This window comes from Artemia franciscana, unplaced genomic scaffold (assembly GCF_032884065.1).
Source record: "Artemia franciscana unplaced genomic scaffold, ASM3288406v1 Scaffold_1327, whole genome shotgun sequence".
Taxonomy (NCBI): domain Eukaryota; kingdom Metazoa; phylum Arthropoda; class Branchiopoda; order Anostraca; family Artemiidae; genus Artemia; species Artemia franciscana.
The window spans coordinates 65,335-77,520 of record NW_027062793.1 but is presented as its reverse complement, the minus strand read 5'-3'; the positions used below and the strand labels follow the sequence as shown (position 1 = coordinate 77,520).

The following is a 12,186-nucleotide window of genomic DNA, read 5'->3' as shown; positions in this document are numbered from 1 at the left end:
GCAAAACATAAATATTTAAAAAAAAAAGGACTTACAAAAACATAAGATCAATGAAACTAAAATGAAAATTTTATAAAACAGTCCTAGCATCCTTACTTCAGTGAAGTTCAACCAGGACACTAGTGTCAAAAATTAATATAGATTTTAAGGAAAAAATATCAGCAATATGTATATTAAACTGACAATGCACATTCATTTGAATTTTTTTCAGGAAAGATCGAATAAGATTATTTCGGAAACTCAGTTTTTGATTCAGGAATGCAGGTTTTAACTAACGTTTTTTGTTTTATTTTTTCAGTTGACCCGGATGAAATAAGGCGGCTTGGAAAACGTTTTAGAAAACTTGATTTGGACAATTCTGGCTCATTAAGTGTAGATGAATTTATGACTTTGCCCGAGTTGCAACAAAATCCCCTTTTTCAAAGAGTCATCGATATATTTGATAGCGATGGAAATGGAGAGGTGGATTTTAAAGGTTAGTTTTCATTTAACAGGTTTTGATAAATCTGGGACATGTAATACGGCTGTCACAAAGGGGTTGCTTTTTCCTTAAGCGTAGGGGAGTCCGTCAAGTTCTGCCTTTGAGATTTGCCATTTTAGTTCTAATGAGAGACACAACTACTCAACTTCAAATTCTATAGGAATCTTTTGATATCCAATCTTTTTCTGAGTTAAGTTTTGTTTTCATTTGGCTGACTTTTTCAACAATTAATTTTCGTAATCAAACACTATTTGAAACTACTGTTTTAAGATATCACCTTTTTTTAGTTCCATTTTCCTAGGAAAATACCAAATAATAATAATAATTATTTTTATTAGCCACTAAAGCCATAAAATGTTACATTGTAGACAACAACGAAAAACAAATGATAAAAAAATTACATTAGTCCAGTTATACACAACAATTCACACAGCTGTATTGAACAAAAAATGTGATTCGGATAAAGCGGATTACGAAAAGCTGTATACCGTTCCGATGCGGCGAGACTTGGGTTAGCTATCGCATATCTACGGGTAATCCTTCGATTGTGATCCCAAATTGGAATTCTCATTGATAACTTCTCATACTTGTACAAATCATTATGAATCATTTTTTATCCATCTCCATAAAAAGTCTCCAAAACAGCACTAAAGAAAGTACATATAGGATCCCAAACACATTATAAGGGCAGGCCAACACAATACGGTTACAGAAAGCGTTTGCTCTTTTAAACGATCCAGAAGCACCTCTAATCCCAGAACTCTTAGAACTTAGAAATGTTTAAGAAGGGCAGCACGAGTACTTTTCAAATCTGGCGAAATTGGCAAATTTAGATAACGCATAGTAGGCACAAATTCAGTAACATTATCACCTAGCACTGGACTTTGCGACCGATAATAACTACGATTACCAGAAAATCTGCCTACCTCGCTCTTACTCGCATTGAACTCTAGGACCATAGAAGCATACTGTTCACATAAAATTGTATAGTTTTCTTCAATTTGAGATAACGACTTACTTAAATTTAGAATGTCGTCTGCATATTTAATAACAATAAATCCAGACCACAAAAATAAAACTTGTCATGAGATTCATTTGTGCTGATACAACGCTATTATTATGAGGGGTGGCGAAGAACCGGCACCCGGACCAAAACCCTTTCTCATCGGAACTATCGCTTGCGAAATAAAGGTTTTTTTAGCTGAAGGAAACTTCGAGTTAACACGAAGCCGTCAATACATACTACGAAAAGGTACTACTATAGATCTATTTAAACCTCGTTACCGAGCTGAAACAAGTATTTGTGTTTATTGAATCAAACGCCCTTCTCGCATCATGACCTGCAAGATGTAGTATTTTTCGCACCAATTAAATAAATTTGTAGATTGCGTTTACATGACTAAGAAATTTTTTTTAATCCAAATTAGTTATCAGATGCATAACACGCTGAATTTATCTCATCAATTATAAGCAACTCCGTCAGTTTACATAGTTATGAAGAGACGGTTATTTTTCGATGCTAACTACACTTAGATGGCGATTTACCCCTCTCAATGACAGGAGCTATTAAACCGGTACAGAATACATCCGGAGCAAGGCCACTGTTAAAAATAATTTTAAGTAGAATTTTGTCAGTGTCTTGGTAGTAGGCCAAGACACTGACCAAACTCAGACTCACATTAAACTTCATGGCTATCATCGGGAGGTGATACCCTCGCGAACTCGTTCTTAAAATATTTAATCCAAACATTTTCATTCAGTGTTTTGAGGGGTGTTATGAGGAGCTCTGTGCTTTATAAACTTCCCACAGAGTTGGGGTCACTTTACAGGACCTGGCTTTTATCATCGATCACTTATTAGAAAATTCATTTTATGCTGACAAGATCTTCTGAAAGTTTTTTTATTTTTTGTATTTCTGGGAATTCTAACATTAGTTTTTTAATTTTTTTTTCAGAATTTATTCAAGGAGTTTCACAATTTAGTGTGAAGGGAGACAAAGAATCAAAACTACGTTTCGCCTTTAGGATTTATGATATGGACAATGATGGTTTTATTTCCAATGGTGAATTATTTCAGGTAAGATAATATTTAAAAAAAAAGAAAATACATCAGAATACAATTGAATCCTGTGGAATTGATGCCAAAAAATTAGAAACTAGAATTCTAATGAAAACTAATGAATATGAAGTAATAGGAGAATCATAATGGTATAATAATATGAAAACTAGTAAATAATGAAAACTGACAATGTAGAACTAAAACCGGAAGATAGCTGTTGGTAGCTAATGGGAGGATCAGGGATGGATACAGAATTAGCGTTTCAGGAAGGGGGTACCAACGGAGCTTGGGCTACCCCATTTGTATTTTTTGCCTCTCTTCATCTGTAAACAGCGGAACCTTGGATCTGCTCCGTCAGCCTAAAGCAAAACATCAGAAAATAGATGAGAACACAGTTGCATCCTCTAGAATTGACGTGAAAAGTTTTGAACCAGTGATAATTAGTATTAGTGTTATTATTTAGTGAAAACCCGTCTTCATACAAAAAGAAAAATGAACGAGGTATGCAAAAAAATACATTTGCCGCATTAAGGATTTCCCCCCAGCTATTGCAGCTATTAAAGAATAGTGGCAGTAATATTAGTAGTAGGAGCGCATATTGCCTTTTGGTCAATTGATCTTCCACTTTAAGCATACTTTGGGAGTTTCAACTGAATATATAAATCAATTCTTTAGATACGCTATTTTTAAAATCTAAATGCGCATGTCGTCTTTTGTTAGTTCGAATTTGCCATCAGTATTCTCTCAAATTTTACCTGCATAGACTTGGCCTTAGTAGTATTAGTATCAGAGTATTTTTGGTGATAGTAGTTGTAGTGTTAGTGTTGTATTAGTAGTAGTTGTAAAAGCAACAGAGTATTATGCTTTTTAGGACGAAAGACAATTCAAAAAAAGAAAAAAAAAAGAACACGGGTATTTGTAACAAATGTGAGGATGAAGAGCTATGACAGTGTAACTATTGTAGAACGAGTTGTTTCCAAGCGCCGTTTGAAATCTTTTGGTTGTGTTTTCCTTTTTTTATAAACGACTATTGTATGATCATTTTCAGTTTGATATGTTTTGACTCTCGCTGTCCAGGTGGATTTTCATCTAACTGCGCGGTTTTGCGTTCTTTACCCGCAAGCCTGTTTTCTTGCTGTTCTTGTGATTCCTCGGCACGCTTTCTTTTCTTACTTTCTCTATCAGCCGCAAATTTTTTGGCATAGACTCTTTGAGCAGCTTCCTCGGCTGTTGTCATTGTAGGTTCTTCAGTCATTTTACAATTAAACATTTTTCCGTCCACGATCTTCTTACAATTAAAATTTGTCTTTAGACAATTTTCTTAAATACTTTTAATGGCGTCATCGTCATAACAAACATGACGACAACTATCTTCATGACGTCCTGATGACATGACGTCACTCGACACACAGACAACATATTTTTATATATATAGATAATATAAGGCAATAAATAAATAATAAAAAGGGACTTCTCACAAAACTAAGCCAAAAGCTACAGGTCCAACTAAGCCGAGAGCTCCTGGGGTAACTAAACCAACAGCTAAAGTTGCAAGTAAGTCAACAGCTACTGGTAATAATTATGTGTTGGTAGATCTTCTTCATCTACAATATCATACGACAACAAATAAGATTTATATTTGCTGTCGGACACAGCAGATCCCGTAGTTTTTGCGGCCATATGCCTTTGTGCTAGCTTCCTCTGGCTTTCTCGTAATATTTTTTCCCTCAAGACTAGCTCATGCTCTCTCTGCCTTTTTGGATAACAACAATGAAGAAGTGTTTCTTTGAGTTTTTCTTGATAAGTAGCTAAAATACAATTTAAAATATAAAAAAAAATTAATCTCACCATAGGGGTAAAGACTGATACCGAGTCAGGAATTGGCAATAAGCACATTTTGTAATCCTTTAAACTTAACTGATCCTGAAACATATCTATTTTGTCTTTAATAACATTAACAAAACCTTTCATTATGAAGCTAGTTCCAGGTAGAACCATACCAAATATTTTTAGGTCAATATCAAGAACATTTTTCAATGTGTTATTAGTTCCATTATAAATCCTGCTGAAGTTATCATCTACAGAAATTACTGCTAATGTTATTAGCAGTAATTTCAACAAAATCCACAAGTAGTACCCAAGATTTCGTAACAAAGGAAGGGGTGAACCGATACTCCTTGCTAGCATGTATTTTCTTTTATTTTTACTTTTTAAGGGAAGAATTTTCAAAGTAGGATGCATCCTTCTGTCTTCTTTATCAATATCCTTTGTTATAAAAATCAATTTACCTGCTTTTGAGTATAAGTAGCTGTATATGTTTTGCATGGGTCCTAAAATTCTCTTAATAAATTCCCATATTATTGGGCATACACCAATAAATGCCAGGAAATTTAAAAATTTGAAAAGACTGATAATAATCTTAAGTGCACCGTTAATAGCGTTAACTTCTTTCAGCATGTCAGTTATTTTTTTTACGTCTTCATCCTTCATCAAATTTCTAACCAAATTATCCATCTTTTCATTTGTTGTATCTAAAATGCACTCTGCTGATTTAGACATATTTTCTAATGTAATGGATATATGCTTTGCTGGTTTCCCGACAAGCAGTATCCAAAATAGAAACAATGTACAAAGTCTTATGTCCTTACTATCAATGATGAAAAAAGTAGCGTGTAATTTTACCCACTCAGGGAGGAACATAAATACAATAAAACCAAACATAAAATATTGAAATAATAACCATACAACTGAACTGTTGATATTCACACCTAATTCGACGAGAGTCATCGTTAGTAGTATTACTGTGAATGCAAAAATCCAGTAAATCAGCCATGAAAACAGTTTTAGAAAACAAAACTGAATAACTCTGTCGTTTAGAGCCCTTCCTCTTATCTCACCTCTTGTTTCTGCCATTTTTCTCACTCACCTTCTGAGGAAATGTTATGTGTAGCAATTGAGAACATTGAAAAGCAAATCATATAAAGGAATTTTTAGCCAGTTTGCTATACAGATTTCTAGTTAAAACCTGGTGTTTTAAAATATAATATACAAAATATTTTTTGTATTTTGAGTTTTTTTATTAATGCGGTTAATATTAAAAATAAACCAAACTCAATATTCTGGGAGTATCAGAAGAAGTGCTCGACAAAAATTTCAGAATACATAGTTTTACAGAATTGGCAAATGTTTGAAATTAAAATGACTTCAAAGTAGCTGCTGAAGTCTTTATACTCTGAATTCGGCTCATTTGGCATGGGAGAGGAAAGTAAAAAATACTTTTCTCCGCAACATTCTAATACCTACTTTCTTACAGAAACACTACTTATCTCTCTTAGATACGGGGAATGGTTGAGGTCCTCTCATAAGACAATAGCTTCAACCTGGAAAACACTTCAACAACCTCTTAGCTATACTAAAAATTTAGCAGATTTTGCTATTGAAATTTTTCATTATTATCTGTTGTAAATTTTTGAAGTTTAATAATGCTTGCTTTTCAAGCCAAGGAACTGAAAATTTCCTGTAAATGGTTTTTGGCTAGTGTAATTTCAAGCGTGTACTTCCAGGCTGTTTTTAAAATACCAGTAAATTGGTTTTCAAAATAACATCTTACTGTTGAAAATAATCAAAATAATACTCTCTAGGCTAGAATCCACCGAAAACGGCAAAATTTTTCTCACTTGCTAGTTTTTCTTGGAAATCCACCCACCCCCTAAGCCCCCCTACCCCGACCCTCCCCCAACCCCACAGACCTAAATTTTTTCTTTTTAGTTTCTTTTTTTTAGTTTTCTTTTTATTGTCATTTTTTAAGAATTAACGACGCTTCTTGAATTATTTTTTTTTTCTGTCTTTTTTTTTACAGGTTTTTTGCTTTTTTTATTTTTTATATTTTTTTTAGTTTTTTCTTTAGTATTTTTTTTTAGTTTTCTATACTAAGCCAAAATTTTTTTAATTTTCTTTATTCAGTAGAAGTAGTAATGCAAAGACTTCGACTACGCTTGATGAGACAAAAAGCGTAATAGTTGCAATTAGTAAAGGGGGAAAATTGCCAAGGTATATGAGCAGCCCTGATCGTAATACAAATGTCCAATTTTGTAATGTTCATGATTTTGGTTTTGACATAGAAACCCATCACGCTTCGAAGATTACTTTTTCGGGATTAAAACCTGAAATTAACAAGTGGAAACACATGAAACCACCAACCAGGATTCAATCATCTGATATTAAAATTGATTAGAAAGAAAACATTCCAGAACTACCGGAAGATGGTGACATTTCAACTATTTCACTATTACGCTTTTTGAATGAAGACTAGCCATTAAACTCGGGGAGCACATGGGACGTGCACGCAAGGATGCAATGAACGAAAAGCCATTTTCTATACTTGACTGGAAAAAACCCAATGGAGAAGCATTGGAAATACCAGATAATACTATTTCAAAATTTTCTTTATTCAGCAGAAGTAGTAATGCAAAGACTTCGACTGCGTTTGAAAAGACAAAAAGCATAATAGTTGCAATTACTAAAGGGGGAAAGTTGCCAAGGGTTATGAGCAGCCCTGATCGTAATACAAAAGTCAAATTTTGTACCTTTTAACTTTTTTATTTTTTTTTATTTTTTATTTTTTAGTTTTCTTTTTCTGCTTTATTTTTCAGTTTTTTTCCTTTTTTTAGTTTTTTTTCTTTTTCAGTTTTTAGTTTTTTTTTCTTTTTAGTTTTTTTGCTGTTTTTACCCTTTTTTTTAGTTTTTTTTTTCTTTTTTAGTTTTTACCTTTTTTTTAGTCTTTTAGCTTTCTTAGTTATTTAGTAGTTTTTACCTGTTTTTAGTTTTTTTTTTCTTTTTTAGTTTTTTTTTCTTTTGTTTTAATGCTAAAGCCAATGTTTGAACCTGGAACCTCTCGGACCTAGAACCTGGAACATAACGCTTTACCAACTCAGCTACTTCGGCTTGAATACATTTACCTTTTTTGTTTTTTTTTAATTTTTATTTTTATTGTTTTTAGTTTTCTTTTTCTCCTTTATTTGTCAGTTTTTTTCCTTTTTTTAGTTTTTTTTTCCTTTTCAGTTTTTAGTTTTTTTAGTTTTTAGTTTTTACCTTTTTTTTGGTTTTTTTAGTTTTTTTTTTACTTTTTTAGTTTTTAGTTTTTTACCCTTTTTTAGTTTTTTAGTTTTTTTTAGTATTTTCTTTTTAGTTTTTATCTTTTTTAATTTTTTTTTCTTATTTTGTATTAATGCTAAAGCCAAGGTTCGAACCTGGAACCTCTCGGACCTAGAACCTGGAACATAACGCTTAACCAACTGAGCTACTGTATTTGTATTTGTATCGGATTAACGACGCTTCTTGACTACTAAGGTCCCTGCGTCGGCCCTGTAGTGCATTCCTGCAGCATGGTTCGATCTCTGGGTCCCTTATTACCACGCTAAGGTCAAACCCACTGCGCCAACACAGGTAGTTATATAACTGAGCTACTTGCTTGAATACATTCATTTTTGAATTGGTATGTGATGAAATAATTCAGACGTCATATATATATATATATATATATATATATATATACTAACTGTTGGGGTGGCGCTTCGCGCCACCCCAACACCTAGTTGGTGGGGGCGCTTCGCGCCCCCCCCAAGCCCCCCCGCGCGCGTAAGTCGTTACGCGCCATAATAGTTACGCGCCATTGTAGTTGTGTCCCTATGTCCCACCTGTGAATATAGATATATATATATATATATATATATATATATATATATATATATATATATATATATATATATATATATATATATATGGTTTTAACTACGTAAAACTTGCGAATATATAACATTCTTTGCTGTCCCATTGTCTTTGCATATAAATAGATTGTCAGGTTTACCGACTCTTGAACATGCAACATATAATGGTCCATGGGAAAACAATCTGTATTCAGATCTATACCTCATGATTCTAATGATTGCCCTTGAGCTTTGTTGATGGTGATTGCTAATCGACCATTCCCTGTCCCGGTGTCCCGGTCGTCATTTACATCCCCCTGTTTCCCCCGGTGTCCCCGTTGTAGTTGTGTCCCTGTGTCCCGGTCGTCATTTATATTCCCTGTGTCCCGGTCGTCATTTGTATCCCGGTGTCCCCGGTCTGTATATACATTCGTTTTTTAGTTTTGTTTTTCTCCTTTATTTTTTTCCTTTTTTTTCTTTTTCAGCTTATTTAGATTTTTAGATTTTTTAGTTTTTTTATTAGTTTTTAGTTTTTTTTTCTTTTTAGTTTTTTTGTCCCGGTTGTCATTTATATCCCCCTGTTTCCCCCGGTGTCCCCGTTGTAGTTGTGTCCCTGTGTCCCGGTCGTCATTTATATTCCCTGTGTCCCGGTCGTCATTTGTATCCCGGTGTACCGGTCTGTATATACATTCGTTTTTTAGTTTTGTTTTTCTCCTTTATTTTTTTCCTTTTTTTTTCTTTTTTAGTTTATTTAGATTTTTAGATTTTTTAGTTTTTTTATTAGTTTTTAGTTTTTTTTTCTTTTTAGTTTTTTTGTAGTTTTTTACCTTCTTTTTAGTTTTGTTAATTTTTTTTTTACTTATGTCCTGGTCGTCATTTATACTCCCTGTGTCCCGGTGCTTTGTTGATTGCTAATCGAACATTCCTTTTGTCCTGGTCGCTTTCTCTTTGAGTGTCGTCATTTATTTTAGCTTATTTTTCAGTTTTTTCCTTTTTTTTAGTTTTTTTTTATTTTTTATTGTTTTTAGTTTTTTACCTTTTTTTAGTTTTTTTAGTTTTTTAGCTTTTTACTTTTTTTATTAGTTTTTAGTTTTTTTTTGTAGTTTTTGCCTTTTTTTAGTTTTTTCAGTTTTTTTTTTAGTTTTTTATTGGTTTTTACCTTTATTTAGCTTATTTTTCAGTTTTTTCCTTTTTTTTTATTTTTTTTTTAGTTTTTAGTTTTTTTAGTTTTTACCTTTTTTTAGTTTTTTTAGTTTTTTAGTTTTTTAGCTTTTTTATTTTTTTTATTAGTTTTTAGTTTTTTTTGTAGTTTTTGCTTTTTTTTAGTTTTTTAGTTTTTTAGCTTTTTTATTAGTTTTTAGTTTTTTTTGTAGTTTTTGCCTTTTTTTAGTTTTTTTTAGTTTTTTAGCTTTTTTATTTTTTTTATTAGTTTTTAGTTTTTTTTGTAGTTTTTGCCTTTTTTTAGTTTTTTCAGTTTTGACGTCACCTGATCCAGTTTTTTCAGGTGACGTCACCTGACACATCCATCCATCCATCCACAGACAGACAACTTATTTTTATATATATAGATATATATATATATATATATATATATATATATATATATATATATATATATACTAGCTGTTGGGGTGGCGCGAAGCGCCACCCCAACACTTAGTTGGTGGGCTGCTTCGCGCCCCCCCAAGCCCGCGCGTAAGTCGTTACGCGCCATATTAGTTACGCGCCATTGTAGTTGTGTCCCTGTGTCCCACCTGTGAATAGAGAGATATATATATATATATATATATATATATATATATATATATATATATATATATATATATATATATATATATATATATATATATATATATATATATATATATATATATATATATATATAATATATATATATATATATATATATATATATATATATATATATATATATATATATATATATATATATATATATATATATATATATATATATATATATATATATATATATATATATATATATATATATATATATATATATATATATATATATATATATATATATATATATATATATATATATATATATATATATATATATATATATATATATATATTATATATATATATATATATATATGTTTTTAACTACGTAAAACATGCGAATATACAACATTCTTCGCTGTCCCATTGTCTATGCATATAAATAGATTGTCAGGTTTACTGACTCTTGAACATGCAACATATAATCGTCCATGGGAAAAACAATCCGTATTCAGATCTATACCTCATTATTCTAATGATGTGTCCCTGTGTCCCGGTCGTCATTTGTGTCCCGGTGTCCCAGTTTGTAATTTCTCTTTGAGTGTCCCGGTTGTCATTTATATTCCCTGTGTCCCGGTGTCCCGGTCGTCATTTGTGTCCCGGTGTCCCGGTCTGTAATTTCTATTCGAACAATCCCTGTGTCCCGGTCGTCATTTATATATCCCGCCTGTACCCCCGGCGTCCCCCTTGTAGTTGTGCCCCTGTTTCCCGGTCGTCATTTATATTCCCTATGTCCCGGTCGTGATTTGTGTCAAGCGCCACCCCAAAACCTAGTTGGTGGGGCGCTTCGAGCCCCCCAAGCCCCCCTGCGCGCGTAAGTCGTTACGCGCCATTGTAGTTGTGTCCCTGTGTCCAACCTGTGAATAGATATATCTATCTATATATATAAAAATAAGTTGTCTGTGGATCTGTGGATGGATCAGGTGACGTCACCTGAAAAAACTGGATCAGGTGACGTCAAAACTGAAAAAACTAAAAAAAGGCAAAAACTACAAAAAAAAACTAAAAACTAATAAAAAAAATAAAAAAGCTAAAAAACTAAAAAAACTAAAAAAAGGCAAAAACTACAAAAAAAAACTAAAAACTAATAAAAAAGCTAAAAAACTAAAAAAACTAAAAAAAGGCAAAAACTACAAAAAAAACTAAAAACTAATAAAAAAAATAAAAAAGCTAAAAAACTAAAAAAACTAAAAAAAGGTAAAAAACTAAAAAAACTAAAAACTAAAAAAAACTAAAAAAAAAGGAAAAAACTGAAAAATAAGCTAAAATAAAGGTAAAAACCAATAAAAAACTAAAAAAAAAACTGAAAAAACTAAAAAAAGGCAAAAACTACAAAAAAAAAACTAAAAACTAATAAAAAAAGTAAAAAAGCTAAAAAACTAAAAAAACTAAAAAAGGTAAAAAACTAAAAAAAATAAAAAATAAAAAAAAACTAAAAAAAGGAAAAAACTGAAAAATAAGCTAAAATAAAGGTAAAAACCAATAAAAAACTAAAAAGAAAAAAAGGAAAAAACTAAAAAAAATTTTCATCTAAAAAACTAAAAAAAACTAAAAAAGGTAAAAACTAAAAGAACTAAAAAAGAAAAAATAAATGACGAAACTCAAAGAGAAAGCGACCAGGACAAAAGGAATGTTCGATTAGCAATCAACAAAGCACCGGGACACAGGGAGTATAAATGACGACCAGGACATAAGTAAAAAAAAAAAACTATCTATATATATAAAAATAAGTTGTCTGTGGATCTGTGGATCGTGGATCAGGTGACGTCACCTGAAAAAACTGGATCAGGTGACGTCAAAACTGAAAAAACTAAAAAAAGGCAAAAACTACAAAAAAAACTAAAAACTAATAAAAAAAATAAAAAAGCTAAAAAACTAAAAAAACTAAAAAAAGGCAAAAACTACAAAAAAAACTAAAAACTAATAAAAAGCTAAAAAACTAAAAAAACTAAAAAAAAAGGCAAAAACTACAAAAAAAACTAAAAACTAATAAAAAAAATAAAAAAGCTAAAAAACTAAAAAAACTAAAAAAGGTAAAAAACTAAAAAAAAACTAAAAAAAAGGAAAAAACTGAAAAATAAGCTAAAATAAAGGTAAAAACCAATAAAAAACTAAAAAAAAAAACTGAAAAAACTA

The 12,186-nt window shown here is 31.3% G+C and overlaps 1 protein-coding gene across 1 annotated transcript in view; it reads left to right on the top strand.

The window, feature by feature from the left end:
• Window positions 1–243: 243 nt before the first annotated feature.
• LOC136042466 (calcineurin subunit B type 2-like) overlaps window positions 244–12,186 on the top strand; it is a 53,672-nt gene continuing 41,729 nt past the window's right edge. Inside the window, exons 1-2 of the mRNA XM_065727425.1 lie at window positions 244–475; window positions 2,436–2,557. Of these exons, the coding sequence (XP_065583497.1) occupies window positions 259–475; window positions 2,436–2,557 (339 nt within the window). The 5' untranslated portion in view covers window positions 244–258. The remainder of the gene's footprint in view (window positions 476–2,435; window positions 2,558–12,186) is intronic.